Source organism: Leptonotus elevatus, chromosome 6 (genome assembly GCF_054856555.1).
Source record: "Leptonotus elevatus isolate MCC_2025b chromosome 6, RoL_Lele_1.0, whole genome shotgun sequence".
Taxonomy (NCBI): Eukaryota; Metazoa; Chordata; class Actinopteri; order Syngnathiformes; family Syngnathidae; genus Leptonotus; species Leptonotus elevatus.
The window spans coordinates 7430281-7454083 of NC_141244.1; the positions used below are offsets into that span (position 1 = coordinate 7430281).

Consider the following 23803-nt stretch of genomic DNA (forward strand, 5'->3'; position numbering starts at 1 on the left):
AAACTGTATAATGTATTGGCTATTGTTTAACACTTAAATTAGCACACAACACATTTGGTGTACAGGCAGAAGCCAGGCTTTCGTCTCTATGTACCATAAAAGGAAGATGAGCTTATTGGACAGATTTTTGACTGCCCGTACCCAGCAAAGGGACATCACCACTTTGATGCATAGCTGTGTGACTGACATCGGAAGAAAAAGGATAAGAAAGCATGTGAGTGTCTCAATGTGCATGTGCATTGTCTTCATGTGTGTGTCCGAGTCCGTACCCATTTGCATTAGAGTGTGCTCGACCATGTGCTTATGTAAGTATAACACAGTGGACCAGAACAGAGTGTTGACAGTAGTGGAACGGCTGCTGCTCGCTGATGCCTGCATTGAGAAGCTGACAGATGCCCTGCCCGTCAATCACCATAAATGCCCACTAGTTCCAATTTCACATCATCTCACTTTTGTTAGCTCTAAGGCTATTGAAACACTTTCCAGTCAGTGCATATCATGCAAAACATTCAAAAGCCTCCCCAAATAAAAGCGAAAGCATATCATTTGCAAGCTGCGGTATATCAGATGATTTTGTATTTAGTCAACTTTTGTGCAGAGTTCTCCCACTTAAAATGATGACAGAGGTCTGTTATTTTCATCGGTATACTTAAACTGTGAGAGACAGAATGACATGAATAAATCCTGGAAATCACATAGTGTAAAGATTTTATTAGTAAATTGACAAAATTATGGTTACTATCCAATATTTGGATGATAATTACTGATACAGTCCTTCATAAATTTTGGATGAGCCCTCTAAATAAAACATTGCATTATTTTTTCACCATCAATGATAATGTTGTCATAACATGCCCATATCATAGTAATGCATTTTGAGAGTAGATTATATTATTGGTTTTATTTATTGGTATTATATTTCACGTAGAATACCATACAGGAACCCATAGAGTGCAGTACAGTATACGGCGAATTATTATTATTATTATTATTATGAAGGTTATCCAATCACATGCAGTCCTTTATGTTGCTAGGTAAGAAGAAGAGATCACTGCCCGCCCGGTAGCAGCTAGCTAGGCTATAGCTAATCCAATAAAGTAGACGCCAGGTAATTTTTTCGCGATGTTTAATGATAAAAGTTCTTTTGTTGTTGCTGATTATCAACCATAACAAAAATATTTAGACTACCTTATAGCTATTTTATGTCAAAGTGTGGTCGTTTACTCTTCAGTTACAAGGACAGTAACGCCAGCAGAATGTGTCGCTTGTTGATTCCCGTGTCCTCATTTATTGTTGTCATACAAGAAGAGAAGTACGATGGATTGCTCCGTGCGTCTTGTTTGAAGGTGTATCGTTTATCCTCATTTTGATTTGCAATTCTGGCCTTTTACTGTATGATTGCATTAAGGTAGCAGACATTAATTGTTGAATGGATTGTTTAATATGTCGGTTTCACGGTAAACCAAACATGGGCGTGACAAGTAAACAACTAGAAAAAATAAAGAATGGGTTGCATAGCAACATCAAAGAGCGAACAACGTCATTAGTGACGTGCTTGGGCACCTGCCATGTGGATTTTAATTTTTTGGCGCAGTAAGTAAAAATTTGAGTTTGTGCTAAATGAGATACACGACAACATGGATTTTATTGAGGGTAGCATTGGCATCTACAGACCCCTTACGGTATGTATGTTAAAGTGTACATTTGAAACTATGACTTAAGTGCTAATATGAGTGTTATCTTGCTGCCTTTATAGACGTTTTTTGACAATGCCGCTTATAAACATTCATTTGAGACCTGCTGGAATGCTATCTCTTATAAGCTACAGGTAAGAGCCGCTATATAACAGCTTGCACGAAAATACAAAACCAAGCAAGATGAGCAGAAACGTATAAAGTCTTGTTTTCTTCATTAGATTGGACTGTTGACAGAACTTTTTAGACTTCAGCAGGAGAACCTGATCCCATCTGAGGTGAATGCTGACGCAATGGCTGACCTGCTGGTGGAGGAGACAAATAATTCACTTCGAATAAAGTTAGTATAAACTCCCAGCTAGGGCACTTAAACACTACTCATACTAACATGATTCTGTTGAAGAATATTGAATGCATTTTTCTGATATTTGGCAATCTTGTACCGGCATCTGCAGGCTTTGGGAGTTTGAACTGGAAGACTGCTTTGCGGCTGAGTGCAAGCTGGTAAGACAAAACTTTTGCACTCGGTTGTTTGTCACACATGGTTTAGTTTGTTTATTCATCAGGAAACATGTACAGAAAACATTAAACTTGCTCTGTCCGAGATGATAGCTTTGTAGCAAATTTCCATCTACAGTCCCTGTGGGAGGTAAAAAATTAAATTAATGAAATTAAGTTCAAAGGAATCAGGAGAAGCATGTATACATACAGGTACATAACATACACACATGAATTGCATTACAAAATTTTGTGTATTAAAAATACAGTATATACTGGTAGTTAAAAGAAGTCATTGTTAACAGGTTTTATCTTCTTAAGATTTCTCTGGAGGTGTGTAACACCCTATAATGTAACGATTTTTCCTGAAAATATATTAACGCCTGAAAATGTAATAAACATTCGCACTCACCTCAATGAAAAATGTCAAATATGTTCATTTTCAGTCCAAAGTAATGCATTTTGTGTTTTCAGAATTTAAGACTTATCTACATTCACAGCAAAAATTGGAGTGTTGACATTTTGGTGTTAACTGTTTCAGAGTTGATTTCAACCCCCCTGTGTATTTTTAATACTATGTGATTTAAATGGGGGTCAGATTCTGAGTTATTTGACAGAGCTGATTTATTTAGTGTACTTGACTCATTGAGCCATTTTCAGCAGTAAAAAGTTAATATTTTGTCCCAAATGAATTTGATAACTTCATTATTTAAAAACGAATATTTCCACTTGCTGTCGACTGCAGATGACATCACCTGTGCTAGGGAAGTAGGTAATGACCAATCGTAGCTCAGTTTCTTGACCAAACCCAGAAAACAGGTGAGCCATGATTGGTCGTGGCCTACTTCCTCAGCACAGGTGATGTCATTTACAGTCGACAGCAAGTGGAAAAAATAGTTTTTAAAGGCATTGCTTGTGTACAAAAAATTATATAATTATACTAACCTTTTACTGCTGAAAATGGCCCAATGAGTCAAGTATCCCCTTAAACCAACTCTGCAGAGAGTTAATCAAAGAAAGCTTTTCCCACTTGATTAGAACCACTTTGCCGCAAAGATTCCTGGGAGTGCTAAGAGTTCTAGCTAAATGTGCCTGTTCATTTTTATTTATGTAATATTATGTCCATGTTTTATTGTTAAACAATCAAAGATGTCAGGCAGGAATATTTTATTACATTATTGTTGAAATATCACATTAGGTTTTATTGCATTTTTTTAAATTGAGTTAAGTGCAAATCTTATTACATTTTCAGGCATTATTACAGGGAATTGTTATATTATAGCTAGGTTGCTATTAATCGGTTCTATAATTTTTGATATTCTTCAGTTGGTTGTTCTATTCCTTTACGACTTTACTTAAAACTGCTGATTATCCAAACTTGCATAAACCCTACAAATATGCTCATTGCGTCTTGTTTGCATGTCAGGTTTTTGAGGTAAACACCAGCATGAAGATGAGAGACATTGTGTTTGAAGCCAGAAGGCTCCTTGATTCTCCTGAGATGATCCCTGCCCAGTTAAAGTGAGTCTCCCTCCATGCACATGACCAGCTCAAGAACAATATATGTGATGTCTAATATATGCTTTTATGATTATAAACTCCAGACAGAATATGATCCTCCGCAAAGCTAAGCAGTTCGCTGAGAGTTTGAAGCAGCACAAGGCCACCGATGCGGATCTACTCAGCCCACGTGAGATGGTGATAAAGGTTCTTCCAAAAGTCCTGCAGACCTTTTGGTTGCCTCCACCAACACCAACCACCCCCTTTACCATGCCGTCCAGGTACCTTAGCAAAATGGCAGTGGGAGTGACACAGGCTGTGTTGGACCGTGTCTCCCAGACACTGTCCTCCATCCAAATCCAGTTCTCCTATTCCATAAGAGACAATGTGGTCCTGTCGATCCAGGAAAAAGTGAGACAGGCTTTCACTGCGCACGACCTGGTAGAGAGCATTCACAGCTTTCAACCAGAGTTCTTAAAGACCATCACAGATGTCGCAGTTGAAGAAATTGTTGCACTCTCTGCTCTTTTTGTATCCCTCCCATCTTCACCATCTCCGGAGCTGTCTTCGGAGAAAACCTCATTGCCAGATGATGACAACCTGATGGAGGAGCCAACCAAAGAAAAAGACTCATTGGTCAGTGAAGAAGCTGTTGATTTAGTGCCAGCTCAAATACTTCCTTCAAGCAAAGAAAACTGTAGCCAGGATGTGACTACTTGTAAAATGACAGTGAGGATTTCAAACTGGATGAAAACACTATTTGTCAGAGAGCACAGACTAAGATCATAAACATTTGACATTTACACACTGCATAATTGGTGCCTTTGCCCTATGGGACACAACTCCACGAAGCAGGACATTGCTGTGTCACACAACAGTTGCAGCTTGCTTCATTAAAATAATTTGATGCATGGTGATGTCAGCGCACCTGTTACCTCAATACAAAAGGAGCGTTGGCGGTGATCTTGGGTGCTGAACTTCACACTCCGGTTACGGCTACTGGACTTCTACCTCAGATGCAAATTCCCAGGTCGACTTCAAGCCCACATCCTTCATCTTGTGTCTTACACAAAGGACAGTAAAATGGGGGAAAAAACTGTGAAAATGCATTCTTAGATGACAGTGTCACATACATGATTTACATAAATCAGATTTGACACCATATGCCTTTCCTGATGTAAATATATTTGGCAATGTACAGTATAATACTATAATACATAGCACTCAGTGTACATAGTGTAAATATGTGGATATTTTAAGTTTTTGTTGTTGCTATTTTAGCATATGCTTGATGTTAATCAACTTTGTTTGTACTTATTCTAATGTACATGGTGTTCATTTCACTTGTATAAAGACACAGTTTTGCTTTTTAAGAAAAAAAAAGTTTTATTATTTTCTTAACTAATAGTAATACAGTATTACCCTGGAGACATCATTTGGCGATAATATGTTGGTATCTTGTATGAATATTGAGTTCAACGTTTGTACAGAATTAAACTATATACAAAAAACTACTACTCCCAGAATGCTTTTCTTCAACCGACCGGATGTTGATCTTTTGTTGAACTCGCTGCTGTCATCGATACCATTTAGCTTGCTGCGTGTTATACGTGATACTGTACTCATTTTCGTTTCTAATTTTAAAGAATGTAAATATGTGATGTGTGTGATTACTTATTGCAATTTTTTTAATAGCTCCCTCTTTTTTGCAGTGCAGTAATATTCAGCCCCCCGCATTTTCTTAGACGGTATATTTTATCACTGCGTCTGCGTAAATATGTCATTTATCTACTCTCAGTGATTTTTTTTTACGTCCCACGATCATTGCTCACCATACTGTTGTCGTTATAACGAGCGCTTAGGGTGTATGCAGTGTCCCACGTTATGGAAGGCATCACAAGGTAACGTCCAGATTGCGTCTCGAGCTGTTGATGTATTTTGAGAATGGAAACGGAATTATGTCTCCCCTCTGTTATATGAGTGTGTACATCATGTACATTCAGCAGCACTTTTCCCAATGTGTGTTCCGTTCTGTCTGGTTGTTGACTAACTGCTAATGTTTTGAAAGGTGAGCTAAGGAGACTGTACGCTAGCTAGCTAACACTTAAACTATCATCAGTTGTTTAACACAACTTTACACTGAAACGCGAACACATTTAGATGATAATGTACCGAAACATTTTTATAAGTTTTACGTGATAATTGCTATGAATTCTCGTTTGGTGCACATTGATTGTATCTGTCGAGACAGCTGCTATGGATAACGATGCTTGTTTGCATGCCAAACCAAATACCAAACTTATTGTAATCACTTGTAATAGTGTATCTTTTTGATATAATTTTCATTGCACCTTAGTCTCAGTTTGGTAACAAAAAAAATAAAAGGAAAAAAATTTAAGTACTTTTAATTTGGTTCAGGTTGTATTATGCAATATTTTACAGTTTACGTACAATCAATCGACGTTAATGTAAAATTAAACGAGCTAAAAGTTGTTTACATGTTGTTATTGCTACTGTACAACTGGAACATAACAATAGAGGTAATTAGCTTCTATATATACACCATAAATAAATATAACATAAAGAGTACGTTTCTATTTGACACGTGACTAGGCCCAAACAAACAACCAAAAACGATTCAGAAATGTGTATTCCATTGATCCAGGCAGGAAATATTCTGTGTTGCCACTTCTCACTCATGAATGTTTGTCTCTAACCTACAGGTCATGCATGCGGCCAGGCCTCTAACCTGCACTTTTTACAAATCACCCTAGAGCAATTGTGCTTCTAGTTGGTGCAGGTTCTTCCTTCATCTCGTCTCCATTCTTCCCCACTGCCTCCAACAGCCTAGAGGTCCCTATGTTAACTCTGTTGAGCATGTTTTACTATATCTGTCTGCGGCGACGCTCCAGGAGCGGGACTCGTGGTGAGGCACTGACCAGTCGACGAGCAGTGGAGTCTGGCCAACGGGCGATATTGCCTGTCAGTGTGGAGGTGGAGCAGTACACCAAGGAAGTTTTGGACTTCAGCTCTCATTATGGCAGTGAGAATAGTATGTCCTACACCATGTGGAACCTGGCCGGTGTACCTAATGTCTACCCCAGCTCTGGGGACTTTACACAGACTGCGGTGTTCAGAACTTATGGAACATGGTGGGAACAATGTGCCAGCGCGCCACCACGTTTCCGGCGCACCCCTAACGGTTTCTACAGCCAGGATTATATTGAGCTGGGCTTTGAAGAGCCTGTTTACCCTACAGCTGTAGAGGTGCTTGAGACTTATTACCCTGGGGCCATTGTCCAGATTCTGGCCTGCTCACATAACCCCTTTTCCCAAAATCCACCCACGGATATCAGGTGAGACAACCATCTGATTTTGAAAACTATGAACAGACACAATGGGAATTTGTAATTGAACATGTATAAATTACATGTTGTTATGCTTGAATGCTCTATGCGTATGAGAATTCTTAAATGCTTACATGCGCCCATATCATGTCTTCTTTTGTCAACTGTGGCTGTCACTTAAAGATAGTGCACGTACTCACACGCGCACCATGAATGTGCCTGACACAGATGCTGCAGTTACTCTTTGGGCCAGAGGTGACAGTCATGAGTAAAAAAGTGACAAACTGCACAAAGATCCTTTAATGTCGAGGAAGTGACATGAACCTGATATTTGTTTTCAGGCAACTTAATTTTAGCTCTCTTAACAAATAGTTTGTATTGTGCCCACCATGGACTGCCAACTTGAAATACAGTACTGTACAAGTGGCAAATACTGTATTCCATGAGGTTGTTGTATAAGGCTAGGTGATTTCTGCCAGTCTGTCTTTCTTTGTTTGTTTGTTTTGACAAAAATCCGGTTTCCAATTCTAATTGAGCCCCCCTTTCCACCACTACTTTCAAGTAAAAAGAAAAGTTTTGAGTTGAATTTTTTTAACTTATTTTCTTCTTTCGGTGATTGTTTTTATTCATCTTTGAAGTGAACCAAAAAGGGACATTTCAAATAGTTCCCCCAATATCAATGGTATCATCTTCCATTTAAAGAATTATCTTTTTTAAATTTTCTCCTTTACTTTACAATGTGAAATAAGTGCTTAGAGAAAATGACCCTTTAAACACATTCCTAAATACATTGTGACAAAGCATTTTAAATGTGAGAATTTACAAAAATAAATGAACAATAATATTACCTCTTAGGATCAATGTGCCACCCCACAAAAAAAAATCATAAATGTAAAATAAAGCTGTTACTTTTATAATTTTTTTACTTTTGTCATATTTTTGGCCCATATTTTGACCTTAGATTTCACAATAAGGGACCCACCCAACCTCAACGACACACACACACACACACAAAATTAGCTCTAGATGACATATAGAAAAACTGAAGGGGTTTTCCCTTTCACTCAAATCGATATACGAGTAGATGTCGACACACTGGATACCCATTTCTTCAAAAATGTCAAACTATCCATTTAGTGTATCCTGCCATACATTTATATACACAGTGTCCAAACTGATGAACTCATGAGAGTGAAATGTCAATTACAAACAAAACACTACTAGAAATTTCCAACCCTCCCAAGTTTTATGGAAACTCCAGTGTTTACTGTCATGTTCTCCTTGCCCAGCACAGGCTAGTTAAACAGTGGAAAGAAATATGGATCATGATCGTGAACATTTGAATCAGGAATCCAACAGCAGTCATCTCTTGATGGCCAGTAGAAGGTTTTATCTGAATGCCTTCACTAAGTACATGTTGGCTGTTTGGGTCAAACTCCCATGCACCCTCCAGGACCCTGCTCACGGTGTAGCACTTGTGCATTGCTCTTCCGCCAACTCTAAATTCTCATTGCAAGTGTTCGACTTCCTGATGGATTCTCCTCTTCATAAACCTTGAAAGTTCTTATCAGGGAGGCTGAGGAGTGTGTGATCCCCCCGCAGTATAATATTAGATGAGGAATTATGTCGTCCATCACCAGAGTTCATTGGCTGTTTCTGCACGTGGCATGGAAATGTTAAAGCGGCAATTTAAGATGAACAATGTAAGGCAAATTTCAGATAAAATCTCGATGAGTTATATCGTTCCCTACAGCAGAATTTTAACACCGTACATGATAAAAGATATAATAGTTTCAAACTCCTGACCCACATAAATAACATGCGGATCAAATGCCATGCGGATATTTTAGGGAAGAAAAATATATAGGCTTCCGACACTGACAACTAAGTCAAGGTCATCAAAATGATTTCATAGTGGATTGGACATTCATCCTGTCCAATTTCTCTCATGCAGGTGGGAGGTGTTGTGGTCAGGGGAGCCCACAAAGGTGCTGGCACCTCAGGCTCGCCAGTTTTCACCAAACATCAAGCACATCAGTTTTCCCACCAACTTGCTCCGTCTGGAGGTCAACAGCTCTCTTCTGGATTATTATACTGAGCTGGATGCCGTCATCCTGCGCGGCGTGACGGAGAGGCCCATGCTCGCGCTCTACAAAATGCCTGTCATCGACATCATTGACCTGAGTGACAGCGAGGAGGACCTTTCCGATCTGGGCGGTCCATTCAGACCGGGTGCAGACTGCAGGACAGGCAACGGCTACTTTGACAAACTACCCTATGAGGTGAATGATGAACTCTAATGAAGGAAGAGTTTCCCTTCATTTTATTGTTTTTTGATGACTGAAACTAAATCCTGACTATATGGCCATTGCTAAATAATATTTGCGAGAGGAAAATGAGGACATGAATAATAACACACAACTTGAATGAAGTAACCAAGATGAGCTCTCAACAATGGGAAATTGTCGAATACTTGGCTATAGTGTTAGCAATACTTAGCCAAACAAATGCTGATAACGTGCCACTGCCATCTGATAATTTTAAAATAAATTCAATGCCTCGTTTGAGACTTTTCAACAAAACTTGCGACTCGCTGATTGCTTCAAACACTTCAGTATATGTCTTTAGCATCACTTCCTCCATTCGCCCTGCTATGAGAAATTCTAGGTCATTCTGCTCTCCAAGCACCAGCCTCTTGGCCTGGCAAGCCACACCCACTTTCTTGAGAAAAAAAATGGGTTTAGACAGGCGTCTATTGACAGCGATTCGGCAACGGCCGAAAGCACACCAACCAATCAAATTTGTTTATTTGCGTGACGTCGTTTCACCATTGTAGAGCTTACTGATGAATCTTCAAGTTCTTACCACAACAATGACATAAGTCATTCACTACTGTCTCTCTTCGGCTAGTAGCCACATTGGATTTTTACTCCGTCCCTGCAAAAATATAAAAAATAAAAGACTTCCGAGTCACTTCTCTGACGTAACGTCCACTCTTCGCTCATTGGTTAATTTCACTGTCTGTTAGCTCAGGTTTGCCCCGCCTCAGAAATGCGACTGATAGGGTGGTTGACCGCGAGTGGGTCTGGATGTCCAGGCTACCAGCCTCTCCCAACCCGAGAAAACGAGCGGTTGTTTACTCGACGATGTCACCAGCTGCGAACCCACCCCCGCACCTCCTATGCGGACTAAACACAGGCCCACTTTCTCTAAGACCTCCATGCTCGCAGGATAGTGATAAAAGTAGCCTTTATCAATAAACATTTTGTCCAAATGAATTCAAAGCAATCAATTATCCTTCACATTTGCAATGCCAAAATGCAATGACAAGTCTTAAATTCCCAGAAAGGTTCCGTGGCACCATTTGCGCGAACAACAAGTAAAAATTTTGCGCTGTTGAACCAAACTGAACAAATGGTGTTAGTGGCTAGCATGCTCACCCTATAAGCAGAAGGTCCCACATTCGCGACCCACTCAGGGTTTTTTTTCTCCCCTCCCCTCCTCCTCCACTGCGATTTCTTGTGTCAAAGGAGCCATTTTAATTCAAATATTTATTGAAGAATTGAACATCCATCCAATATTCATGTTTAAAGAAGACGCGGTTGTACAAGGGCTGGCCGGTCATGCGTGGCCACTCAGAGGAGTGCTTGAACGCAGTTTTGTGGGCGGTGCGCGCAGTCTGATTAAGACGAGAGAAGCACGGCAGCCACACGGGGAGAGGCGGGGTTTTACTGAACCGGGCATTTTACTTCCGCCGTCAAAATACCTAATATTTCCTAAAAAATGTCATTGCCATGGTGTCAAAGGTAAGATTTAATCATTACATGCCTATAGTTAACTGTGGAAGGGCTTAAAATACCACGATACATAACCTTTAATACCGTGACAGTAATGGAATTTTTTTTATTATTTCAGTGATAAAATTTCTCAACACAGCCATTATATAATTTTACTACTAACAAATATCAGCTGAAACAAGCAAGGTTAGCAAAACTCATGGGAATATTTTTGCTGATGAATCTCTAGGTCATCGAGGGCCGAAGTCCTGCAGGTTTTACATGTTGCCCTTCTCCAACACAGCTGATCTATGATCAGCTCATCAGCAAGCTCTGCATAAGCCTGATAACGATCATGTTGATTGGAATCAGCTTGTGTTGGAAGTGCGAAACTTCCAAAACCTGCAGGACTCCGGCCCTCGAGGACCGATATTGCCCACCTCTGCTCTAGGTTTTGTAACAATTTGTTGCCAAGCAGAATTCAGGATTTAATGAAACCTGCCCAATAGTAATGGTTCTCTGAGATTTCCGGACCTCCGGGGTCCCTGAGCTGTAACTTAGTGGTCTGCAAAATAATTTCCAATAAATTAGTTTTGATGATTTTCGAAAAGGAAAACTTCGATTTAACAGACTAATTTGGTGGAGGGGTCGTCGATTGTTCATTAATTCATGCAACAAGGTTTGGTTAGGACAGACCAGCCTGAGTTGGTGTTGAAAACCTAACTTTTTATGCTCCAACTTAGAGGCATGTCCCACCACCAGAAATTGTGTCATTCTTTTGGGATGCAAACAACCATAATTAGTAGGGGTGGGAATCTTTGAAAGTCTCACGATTCGATTCCGATTTTTGGGTCTGCTATTCGATTCAGAATCGATTTTCGGTTAAGAATGATTTTTGATTCAAAATTATTTGATTGACAATGACTTTTGCTTCAATTTATAGATGTGCAAAGAATCGTAATTATCTACTCCAGTCTGACTCGCTAATGCTAATTAGCGCGCTACTCGCGGCACTTTTATCACTCAAAAGAACGGCTCCACGCTGCAAAAAAACAACTTTTATTGGAATAACTTGATCATGACTTTTTCCTTCTACTCTCTAATGTGGCTTAACACTTAACAGTGTATCAGACTGCGTGGAACCACACTGCCCCTAAGTGGCCAAATCGGGTACAACATGAACAGCGCTCCCAATAAAGGCACACACAAAGGCAAGACAGTATAAAATAATTTAAATAAAATTGATTTTGGGACATTTAAAATCGTACTAAATGAGAAACGCGATTTTTATGAGAATCGATTTTTTTGGGCACACCCCTAATAATTAGCATACCTGGCAGAGAGGTCAATAAGTTGTTGGGTGGAAACGCCCTCAATAATATTCCATTCAGTTAAAAAAAAAATGGTAGGAAGCTACCGCTACGCTATGGAGGACTGGAACTGTGTCTTTGTTGCTTGCCGGAGGCCAAATCATTGAGTTTCTTGGGAATGTTTGAAAGCACAGCATCGTATGTGGAGGATGGGTGTTGTTGTAAGCCACTTCCTCTGTTTATGGATGTTCTTTTCACCTTCACGTATATGGTTTCTCTCACTCTTCTTTCAAACCATCTGTGTTCTCTGTCAATTTTTGTCCTCAAAAAAGCGCACCTTCTGTCCAAGGTGCAGGTAGACAGCTAGACATGACCTGAAGAGTTACCACATCCGGTCATTGGAATGTACTAGCCTTTGCCTCAGGATTTGCAGTGTATAGAGTTTCTCAGACGAACTTGATGTATAATTGGAATGACAAGATTGTTGCATGTGTCAATCTTTTCCCTCTCACCACCTTGCTCTTTTTCCCTACTGGAGCCGTATTTATTTATTTATTTAAGGACTAAATGTGTGGGTTTTAAGAATAAAATGAGTAATATTATGAGATGACATTTTTTTTTAAGTTCACCTGCTAAAATGTGACTTTCGTCGCTTGTTCAAGTTTGACTTTAATATGACTTTTTATCTTGACAAAATACACATACTTTTCTTGTCAAGATTCTGACTTTGTCATTCTCCATAAAGCATGAATGTATTATTGTACAACTAAGGTAAATCACCATTTTCTGGTGAGGCATTGTTCCCTTACGCTCTTAATCCCAAATTACCACTGTGTTCATCTTTGTTTATTTGTGTTTTGTTGCCCTCTCATACGTGTTTTCCTCTTCACTGATCCTCCCCTCCATAGCTCATCCAACTGATACTCAGCCACCTGACCTTGCCAGACCTGTGCCGTCTGGCCCAGAGTTGTAAGATGCTGCACCAGCACTGTTGTGACCCGCTGCAGTACACCCAGCTGAGTTTGCAGCCCTACTGGGCCAGGCTGAGTGACACCTCCTTGGGACACCTGCAGAGCCGCTGCACACGCCTCCAGAGGCTCAACCTTTCTTGGACCGGCAACCGAGGCGCTCTCACCCTCAATAGCTTTAGCAGGTCAGACTGTCAGCAGGAGTTCTCAAGGATAAAAGTGGCCTTGAAGAACTACAAAAGTTTAGAAAGAAAGCAGACAAGTAAAACTACCTTTTTAAATGAAATTGAACTTTTAATATGTGCGGTAATTCTTAATCTTGAATAAAATTAAGCAGTTGGTAATATCACAGCTGTGCATGTTTGTTACATTTGTCCTCATTTCTCCTCTTCCACAGTTTCATGAAGGTCTGTGGGCTCAGTCTGGTATGTCTGGAGCTGTCTTGCTGCCACTTCCTGAATGAGGCCTGTTTGGAGGTCCTTGCCCAGACTTGTCCAGGGCTGCAGGAGCTCAACCTGGCCTCCTGCGACCGCCTCCACCCACAGGCCTTCACACACATTTCCAAACTTACACGCCTTCGCAGACTGGTGCTTTATCGTACCAAGATTGAGGTAGGCGGGGTCAGCACATGCATATAACGTAGCAGTGTGATCTTCAGGACTTATTATACAGTCCATATTTTGTCTTTTTAGCATGTTGTGGCCTATGACCTTGTATTTCATGCGTTTTATTCAACCAGCTCAAAAATGGAAAAAATGGCCACTTTTTCATAATTCACTTTAGGCTCAGATCAAAAGTACAAAATGGAAAGCGGGTAACGGAACTGAATGTGGACAAAATGTGGACCAATAGACTTGTGGCAGATAACTGAAACCACAACATCCTTCTTTCTACCATTTTGTTAATAACTGTAAACTGTAAGTCTTTGTTGTATGGGTGTGTATTTATTATATATTGATATTCAGTACACTTGTGCAGGGCCTAAGGAGCGTCCAGGATGACACCCCTACCACACCCACAAGTAGGCCAGCCTCCCCTCTACTGCTGTCACTATCGAATATTTTTAGAATCGATTGATCTATCGATTATTTAATATTCAATATAAATTGAACAATTGGATTAATTTTAATTTTACATTAATTTATTTGCTCCCCAAAACGCACACATACGTTCTATTTTAAATGTTTTAAGTGTCCCAAAGACGCATTTATACGTTTTTATGTTGTTGTTTTTTAAAATGCTAGAGCATACAAAAGGCTCTGATGCAGCCTCTGAACTGCAGAGAACGCTTGAAAAAAATAGTAGTTAATTACAAAAAATGGCCAGCAGGTGGCAGCAGAGTATAATAGATCAACCAGGGCCATGTTGCAAAAAGGCTCTTTTCCACAATGTTTTAAACAGGTTTGTGAATAATGATAAAACTTAGCTATATTCTAATGCTAATTTCTGCAAAATGAAAACTGATACAAATATTTTTTTAAATTCTGATGAAAAAAGAGACTCAATCTTTCTTTTGGTAGGTTCCATGTTTTTATAGCAATAGAACACAATATTCTGTGGGCCTTGCAAAATCAGTCAAAATCCAGTAAAACAGCCGGGAGCAAAGGGGGTTGCTTCAGTGAAGATGGCTGGGAGTGAATGAGTTAAAAAGTATTACAAAAGCATTTTTTTCCCTCTGATTACTGTTCATTAACTGTTCATTGGTGTTTATTTCGTACTTTGTATTTATATAGTGATTATTTTTATTTTTTTTAAGGGGCGATTAATGATGTTACTATGTTACCGGTTCGGTCATTGTTTTCCAAAGTGGAAACAGATGTTTGCAAATGTCTTATTTTGATGAAATACAGAAGATAACCAGTCTTCTTTCATGCAGGACTACAGAAATCCGTGAACAATTACTGTTGATATGCTGAAATCAGACCAAATTTAAAATTTAAAATGGCTATAAACGATTACTTGATTATTAAAATAGTTGACTATTAATTTAATCATCGATTAATTTTGACAGCTCTAAACCCCTCCCAGTGTGGAGGTCCTCCCATGAGGAAACACTGGAGCTAAAAGCTACAATACAACAGAAAAAAAAAAAAGCTGAAACAAAATAAAAGCAGAGCTCAAAGTCAATATGACAAATTGAGCTAAAAACTAAGGAAACAGTTAGATAAATAAATAAAAGGGTAATAGAGATCATTTAAAAGCCAAACTAAAAAGGTGTGCCTTGAGCCTCCTCTGAAAAATCTCAACAGTGTCGGATAAGAGGTTCCGACAATGGATGGCTGCATTAAAAGACACCATACGGTACACACTGCCTTAATGTGTGTGCTTTTAATGTGAGTTTATTTGATGGCACACGTCTCGGAGTAGGCAGTATTGATTTTAAAATAAGCAGACAATTAACTCTGATCACAGGCGGACTCGATGACATAGAACAGTGCTCATGTTGAGGGTTGTCTGAAACTCTGGTGTCAGATTTGAGTGGTTTCAGCTCTTTGTCATGTTTTCATACTGAAACGTCGTAGACACAAGTTGAGTTTCTGCAATGGATGGATGGAGTTTCCTGCTGCTTGTTTACAGCGAGACAGACAGACAGAATGAGCAGCGCGTTTGTTGTCAGGCTGTCATGATCTTGTCACTCAATACATAAATGTCTCGCTTGCCGAAGAGGAGATGCCAAAGGCAGAGTTGTGCATGCCTACGTACACTGACACGGTTTCACTGCTGACAAATGTGCCAGCGTATAAAAAACGAAACATTTCCTCACATACAGATGGTGCACTATTGACTGACCTCCATTTATCATCTTTTTGCACTTTACTCTAAAGTGTTTTTTTTTTTATGTGTTCAAAAATAATGAGTTTCAAGCCAGTCAGAATTGTAAGTTACTGTATTTGTATGAAATTGTGTCTGGAGGATTTCTCCAAATAGAACCGCATCTTCTGGGTGTGCACAGTTGATATAAAACTCTTACATTCCTCTCGTCTTTCTTCTTGTTGTCTCTGTAGCAAACAGCTATTCTTAGCATCTTGACTTTCTGCATCGAGTTGAAACATCTCAACCTCGGGAGCTGTGTCAGGGTGAGAATAAACACAACATAAACACCAACAAAGATTAGAAAGAATAAGCCTTTATTAGTTGTGCAGTTCGTGACAGCAAGTGCCTTATCATGGCTTCCATAACATGAGATCATAACTGATGTTTGATGGAAAGGAACTATCATCTTAATGCACCTTTTTAGACAGACAGATGGACAGAAAGACAAGAGTACATATCAAAAGAAATGTATTGGCCCTGCAAACTTGACTGACGACATTTTGCCCTAAATCCACTGGGATAGCCTCCAGCTCACCTGTGACCCAGATCAGGATGAACAGGATTGTGAGGAAAAGGATGTGGGAATGAATTTTGTTGATCTTGTTTATGATTTTCAGCAAACAAACACATAAAAACATTTGTTTACCCTTAGATGGACCTTACACTTTTACATAAGCGGGCCAAAAATTACCCGTATGATAATAATCATTTGCATTTACATTTTGGTCTGCATTTTGGTTTAGTTGCCATTGAATAAAGAAACCTGGTGGAGTTGTAGAGGTGACACTTCAGTTTGTGTGTTAGACAAAATGTAAAGTTCCCATCCAGTCCCATTGGGAATGAATGTGAGCTATTTTTCATCCACTTTTGGAAGTTTGGGGTAATAATACAAAAAATAAAAATCTGCAAAAATGTCTTAAAGATACTGTTATGATATCCTGCCATTCATATTTTTTACTTACCTGGGATATTTCATTGTAATATTGTTTTTTTTTTATATGAGATTGCAAGGGGATCACCACCTGTGCATCTATAGGGTTAAAAAAAAAGAACTGCAGAAATGTATGACTGAAACAAAAAATAAAAAATACCATCATCTGTAAATCAATGTTGTACTTAGTTGAAGCAGCATTTTATTGTATTTATGTATGTTTTTGTTTATGTATTTAAATCAAAATGGCACCTAAGTTTGAATGGCCACGGATTTGTTTTGTTTTTTAAATTCATTTTATTTGGATTCAGTGGTGGGTTCTGTCTGGCCCAAATGCCCAAAAGTGAAATGAATTACTCTTCATGTTCAGTTTGCTGGCATTTTGCTGCCACCAATAATGCTTTGTGGTGCATGGTGTAAATTTGGTGGGTGCAGGCCAGGGTTGTTTTCGTGTTCAATACCCTGTTTAAAATGATCACAAAAATGTAACCTTTGTCTTATTAACTTATAAGGCATACTTTTTAAAAGTCTTCAAAAGATTAATTTTTTTCTCTCTGGAGGATGAGTCTTCCATCTTGAGCCCCAAGACATATATGAGTCCAAGACATTGTCATTCCATTTAGTGCCCAAATTTAGTTGCCAAATATTCCTGCCGTTCTTTTAACGATGCTGCTGGCTTCTTGGCAGCCTCATTGACCAGTTTTGTTTTCATTTCACTTTGTCAGTTCCAAAGGGACGCCCAGTTCTTGTTGTTACCACTTCTTTGCCATTTTGTTTGTGCACTAGCTGATGACATGTACTGTGGATGTCCAGTCAAACGCCTTCAAAATTATTTCTTGTTAATGTTTGTGATACACTTTGTGGATTGTTCGTTTTTTTTTTTTTTTTGCTATAAACCTTAACTAAAGTAAAGTAAAAATGTAAAAAACATATTTTTTAATCATCGGATTTTTTGGGCAAGGCAACTTTTGGGCTTAATCAGAGTCCGTTTGAGGTTAATAATTGCACTGCACATGCTGTTGATTGTACCCTGACTCAAAGTGATTCTGTCCAGATTGAAGACTATGATGTTGTGGCCAGTATGCTGGCCGCTCGCTGCCGCTCACTCTGTTCACTGGACCTGTGGCGCTGCAGAAACCTGACGGATCGTGGCCTGAACGAGCTTGTCTCTGGCTGCAGGTGAGCCCAATTCAGCTCTGACTGCCGGCAACACTTCAAAGCTGACCTCGCTTGTGTTGAGTTATGATATTTGGAGTCCAATCAGTTGCACAACTGTTTATCGTTTGATGTGTGGCTGTGCAGGACGTTGGAGGAACTGGACTTGGGCTGGTGTCCCACACTGCAGAGCAGCACCGGATGCTTCCATCATCTTGCTCGCAGCTTACCGCGATTACGCAAGCTCTTTCTCACTGCCAACCGCACGGTCCGTGATTCGGACATTGAGGAGTTGGCCTCCTGCTGCCCCTTGTTACAACATCTGGACATACTGGGTAAATGATTTCCCTGTTAACTGTGTTATGTAACATAAGTCATTCATTAAAAAAATAGAGTAAGTGATAAGTTATTGCGTTCTTCTTATTAGTATGATAAGTGAATGAAATACTGCACAATAATCGCTTGATGAGTCAATGCTATGGCAACATCCCTTGAGCAAATGGGTGATTCTCAGGAAGTGTGGTCTAGCCCAGTGGGGACCAAACTATGGCTCGGGGCCAATTGTGGCCCGCGATCCATTTTTCAGCGGCCCGAGGCATATTTTGTAAAAATGACATTTTGTCTAATACTATTAATCGGTGGTGGTGGGGTACAATTGGCAAATACTGTAACCCACCACGGTTACTTTGGGACTCCCACTACTACTAATAAATTAGTTTTAGATACTGTAGAGCTTTTTTGTAGATATGCATATAATTGCATATATTTATTAGGGATGCACGATAATATCGGTGGCCGATAATTATCGGCAATTATCGACCAATTTGACGTCATACAGATAAACTAGATAATAAAGAAATCTGCTGATAATAATAGACATATGCCACGTTAGTCCATCTATTGTGGTTGTGACTCAAGTTGTGTCCAACTCAACCACTCCCCTCTCCTATGGTGGTGTTGCATATTTGTGACGTCATAATGCGCACGACCTTGTGTTCACAGAAGATGCATCATGGCGACATGGCTTCTTTTCTGTGTTGCATTTGTATGGTTCTTTACACAATGTTTCAATGTATTTGTACAAGTTCATTTTGGAAACAATTATCGGCTGACTTATCGGTTATCGACATCGGCACTTCCTAAATTATTGGTTTATCGGTATCGGTTGAAAATAGCATTATCGTGCATCCCTAATAATTATATATATTTATGCATAAATATTCAGATTAAAGAGATTTTTACAAATGTTGCTATCAGCAGTAAAAAGTAGGGCTGCACAATATATCGAAAAAATATCAATATCGCGGTATTGGCCCATGCAATATGCATATCGCACAGACATGCAATAAGTTTCATATAGAATTTTACGCTTTTATCTGAATTTGACCAGTCAGCTGCTAACTAAAATATGAAACGCCATCCAATAGTTGAACGTTATCGACAGGTAATTACAATTAGATAACTAAGAATATATTGAGTTTGCTTATTTTGCTGCATGGAAAATGTAATTCTTTCATTAGATAATAAAAATCGTCAGGCACATGTTAAATATCGATATCACTATATTCAGCAACTATATCGCATGATTTTCCAATATCGTGCAGCCCTAGTAAAAAGTTAATATTTTGTCTATCATGAATTTTATACTGTCATTATTTTTCATGTACAATTAACGCCTTTAAAAACACATTTTGCCACTTGCTGTCGAAATGACATTACACATGTTGGGAGCTCGGGTAACAACCAGTCACTGCTCAACTTGTAAACATTATTAGGTAAGCCGTGGCTGGTTGTTTGTGTAAAAAAATACATTTATATATATATATATTATAAGTGTTGCACAGGATACCGTACTTCAATGTTTTGGCGTAAAAAACGGCTCGGTATAATTTTTTTCTTAGTACCGGTACATAAAAAAATAATTCCGCGACAGCCCGCCAACTCTGTTTTAAAGGCAGGTACACATACACGCATGGCCGCCTGTCTACCGATATGTGGAAAACGCCTTAAGTAAGCGACACGCCTCTTTCAGCGTGTGCGCGAGAGAGCCAGGAAGATGGATTCAGCACTGAAACGCTCGCTGGATGTGCACTCCTAGTTGAGAAGCATGCAGCGCTAATTAAGCTTATTAAAGCTTATTAAGTGTAGCCCTCACTGGCCATACACTCCTCGTTGAGAAGTATGACGTGCTAATTAAGGCTCCACGGGAGCACGCAAGCAGAGTGGAAGCCACGTGACAGCATTGGCATTGCTTATGCATGTTTTCAATAAACACATGAACACACGTGTGGTTTTCAATTTTCAGTTTTAGAAACTTTTTTTTAACGAGCAAATGTTTTTCGCGAAAAAGCAGCAATAATTCCTGCAGTGGACTCAAGGTGCATTCAATAAACAGGCACACAGTAGGAAATCACAATTATGCATAAAAAAAGCTCAGACGACTGACAGAGCAACAGACACAAGTTGTGACGCATTTTTGACACTTCCCTTAAAAATAAGTAGAGTGTGAATCAGGCAGAGCAAAACAAAGCATGTGAGCCCAAATACCGTAGGAGAGACAGAGCAAGACAATTTGCGCCCTCATGGGAAAAAAAGTTGCGGGAACATTAAAACACCTGCGGCTTACAGTCGGGTGCGGCTTATATGTGTAACAAACTCGGGTATTCCCCAAATGTATCTAGCGCGGCTTATAGTCAGGTGCACCTTATAGTCCGGAAATTACTGTGTATATATACATATTTATTTTAACTTAAAAGAGGAATCTTTTTAACCATTAAATGGAGTACCATGACATTTAACAATCTCTTGCGAACAAATGGCTACGAGAAGGTTTGGTTTAAAGCCCATATAATTTTCACCTTGGTTTATTGTTGGCCTCTCGGGTCACACTCCCGGACCATCCTTTCTGAGAAGCACCCATATCTGTTGTAATAACATCATGTAACATTACAACTTTATTGACTTCATGCCAGGTACACGGCTTGTGAGTGCTGCCTCATTGAAGAAACTCCTCCAGTCGTGTCCACGGCTGCTCCTTCTGGATGTTTCCTTCTGCTCCCAGATAGACACGCGGTTAGCTCAAGAGCTGTCCAGCCAATTTCCCAGTGTAGCCATCAAGCGGAGTTTCACACACTGACCGCAGCGAGCTCTCATTTCGCATTGGATTGAGGAAGCCAGAGGAGGCAAAGTGATGCACAGCAGAAGATGGAGAGACGCTTCAGTATCACAAGATCTTCTATTAGCGGTCAGTAAATAAGGCGGTCAAACTGGGGATGAAGATTTTTGGATGGGAATGGAACGGAAAGAACAAATAAACAACCTCAAACTCCCAGCCAGAGGGCTCTTAAATGGGAAACCCAATCATTTTTGGACACAGTGAAGCAATTGCGTCTCCGGAATATGAAACAGCACTTATGACTTGGCCAACAACACATGGCTGTATGCCTTTCACTTAGAAAATGATGTTCACTAGAACATCACTCAAGGCAAAAGAAAATAAGACGAATCATTGTGAAACTCGATCTTTGTTACAGACTTCTCGGAGAACAACTGCAGGACTTAATGGTCACCTCGATCAGTGCCTTCTCAGATTGACCATTAGACTCGTGTTGTCATGTGTGGGCATCATGGACATGCAACATCCAACCACTTTGTTTCAACTATCAGGAAGCATACATGCTATTGCGGTGGATATAAAAACAGTCAGGGCTGTTCACATGCCAGGTTTTGTGATGGGACAGAATGAGAAAAGCATTGGTCATTTCAAAATGTTTTCCACCTTTATTGTTACATAACCTTTAAATTCAATAGGAAAAAAAATAATTCATCTCAATTCAGAACAGATTCAGGTCTGGACTCTTGCTGGGCCACTCCTGAACCTTAATCTTCTGGTGAAGCTGTTCTTTTGTTGATTGATGTGTGGGTTATTGTCATGCTGGAAAATAAAGTTCCTAGCCAGCCTCAGCTTTATAGCAAGAGCCAGAAGTTTTTTGCTAAAAGTGACTGGTATTTGGAACTGTTCATAATAGAGGTTATCCAATAACCCCAGAAGCGTTCAGCTTTAAACAGAATGACTCGCTTCGGTGTCTCGACAAAACAGCATACCTGTCAGAGTAGCATACCTTGCACTTGTGTGCATGCGCAGTAGGAAACAGGTCACGTGCAGTAAGAACAGGTTGGTTGATAGGTTGAGTTTCGGCTGAGGCTACAGTTTACATACGGGTATACTGATCTGACAACGCCGGCGCTTCACTCATATAGAAATAAAGATGACCTGACTTGACTCAGCCTCGTCAGTAAACGTAGACCTGGAAAATTATAGTTAGCTGATGTGATCATTCAACGCATAGCTGCGTTTATTTTGAAAAGCACCGGACAGCGTTGGGAACCCCGTTTTCAAAATATAAACGCGGATATGTCAAGTCTCGTAGCAATCATATGTAAAAAATAAAATAATAAAAAAAAATTAAAAAGTGCAATTTTCCAGGTCTCCGATGTTTATTGCACCGGAAGTGAGTCGTCCGGTTAGCTGAACGCTTCCGAGGTTAGAGCATTTCCACTATTCCCTCCACCTTGACTTGAATGTTTTTGGTTGTTGTTGTTTTTTTTGTGAGATAAGGCTTCCCTCCGTTTTGCCACTCTACTTCATAACCCAGATATATCACTGACGACGGGCGGAATCTTGGCATCTCCACAATCAGTACTTTTCGGGAAACCCCCAAAACGTCACGTTTGTGCATATGCATCATCAACGAGAGCAAACCATTATCAACACTTGAGATCGATAATAACCAAAGTAATCGAGAATTATTTTTGATAATCGAATAATTGTTTAGAGACCTTGTTTAATCTACAATTGTCCAATTCCTCAAGATTTTAAATAAATAAATACATTTAATTTATTTCTCTAATCTTCCATGAAAGCAGATTATTGTTATTGATATATTTTACTTTGAAAAAGTTTTTTTTTTTAAAGACCAAACCTGTATCTGAAACATACTTAGTTTGTGCATATTCTGCACTGTCAATTTGAATTACTGTCCTGTTTTTTTTTTTAAAAAGGAATTGAAATTAAAACAGTAAAAACTTTCTTTCTTTTTTTTCTTTTTTTTTTATTGAAACTGATGCGTCACCAAAATACAGATTAACGATTGTTAAAATAGTTGCTTCCCTAGTTTGAATGTAATTAGACGGTTCTGAACAAAGCCACTTATGGCACACTTGCACAAGCACATGATCTCAGTTGTTTATTTTTGCTTGTTTTGCCACCCCCCCCCCCCCCCCCCACACCACCTCAATTGAGTTGTAAAAACAGGTCACATTAATGGAGGAAGAGGTTTTGTAATGATGAATCTTTTTGTTACCACAAAAACACGGCATGGGGTGTGTAGACTTTTTATGTCCACTGTATATATGTTTTCAAAATTATTTTAAAAGTGAATTTGGGGGACACAATGCCTAATTTTGAAAAGAACTATGTTGACGAAAACATTTAAATCATCTAGTAGTGTTACTGCAAATATGTTAAACATTTCGGCTGAAAAATACTGAAAACAATTTTTTTTTTTATAAGTTGTACAATGACACCATCCAGTCAACACCAAATTTATATATTTTTTTTCTTCAAATCACAGACTTGCATGAATGAAAATTGCTGAATATCACCCAGTGTTAAAGGAACATTTTGTGTTCAGTTTGTTTGACTGGCCAATAAATGAAGAAACTTGAATAGTTGGTATATTACTACTTTTTCATTCATACTCATACTGAAACACACACAAACATATAAAACTGCAAAAATAACATTACAC

General features: G+C 39.3%; 2 protein-coding genes across 7 annotated transcripts; both read left to right on the forward strand.

Moving 5' to 3' along the window:
* The first annotated feature begins 1043 nt into the window (after positions 1-1043).
* Positions 1044-5139, forward strand: LOC147171907 (uncharacterized). Of its 4 annotated transcripts, none has more exons than XM_086078887.1 (6): positions 1044-1108; positions 1757-1828; positions 1916-2034; positions 2150-2198; positions 3619-3713; positions 3797-5139. In XM_086078887.1, exons 3-6 carry the CDS (start codon positions 1988-1990, stop codon positions 4479-4481), a joined length of 876 nt encoding a protein of 291 aa, XP_085935013.1. In that variant the 5' UTR covers positions 1044-1108; positions 1757-1828; positions 1916-1987; the 3' UTR covers positions 4482-5139. The 4 variants fall into 4 exon arrangements, with proteins under 4 accessions (XP_085935013.1, XP_085935011.1, XP_085935010.1 ...); XM_086078885.1 differs by having other exon boundaries at positions 1052-1682; XM_086078884.1 differs by having other exon boundaries at positions 1052-1346.
* Positions 5140-5253: 114 nt separating this feature from the next.
* On the forward strand, positions 5254-23721 carry fbxl4 (F-box and leucine-rich repeat protein 4). 3 transcript variants are annotated; one of them, XM_086079444.1, is made up of 9 exons: positions 5254-5593; positions 6416-7048; positions 8994-9321; positions 13034-13278; positions 13491-13704; positions 16099-16170; positions 17893-18017; positions 18141-18328; positions 20966-23721. In XM_086079444.1, exons 2-9 carry the CDS (start codon positions 6552-6554, stop codon positions 21127-21129), a joined length of 1833 nt encoding a protein of 610 aa, XP_085935570.1. In that variant the 5' UTR covers positions 5254-5593; positions 6416-6551; the 3' UTR covers positions 21130-23721. The 3 variants fall into 3 exon arrangements, with proteins under 3 accessions (XP_085935570.1, XP_085935572.1, XP_085935571.1); XM_086079445.1 differs by lacking the exon at positions 5254-5593 and adding an exon at positions 5607-5760; XM_086079446.1 differs by lacking the exon at positions 16099-16170.
* Positions 23722-23803: the final 82 nt, after the last annotated feature.

Coding starts and splice junctions, on each gene's coding strand:
- fbxl4 (XM_086079444.1), top strand. CDS start 6,552: ATGTTAACTCTGTTGAGCATGTTTTACTATATCTGTCTGCGGCGACGC. Junction 9,322..13,033: donor TTGACAAACTACCCTATGAG/GTGAATGATGAA, acceptor TCCCCTCCATAG/CTCATCCAACTGATACTCAG. Junction 13,705..16,098: donor TTTATCGTACCAAGATTGAG/GTAGGCGGGGTC, acceptor TTGTCTCTGTAG/CAAACAGCTATTCTTAGCAT.
- LOC147171907 (XM_086078884.1), top strand. CDS start 1,203: ATGTCAAAGTGTGGTCGTTTACTCTTCAGTTACAAGGACAGTAACGCC. Junction 2,199..3,618: donor TTGCGGCTGAGTGCAAGCTG/GTAAGACAAAAC, acceptor TTTGCATGTCAG/GTTTTTGAGGTAAACACCAG. Junction 3,714..3,796: donor ATGATCCCTGCCCAGTTAAA/GTGAGTCTCCCT, acceptor TATAAACTCCAG/ACAGAATATGATCCTCCGCA.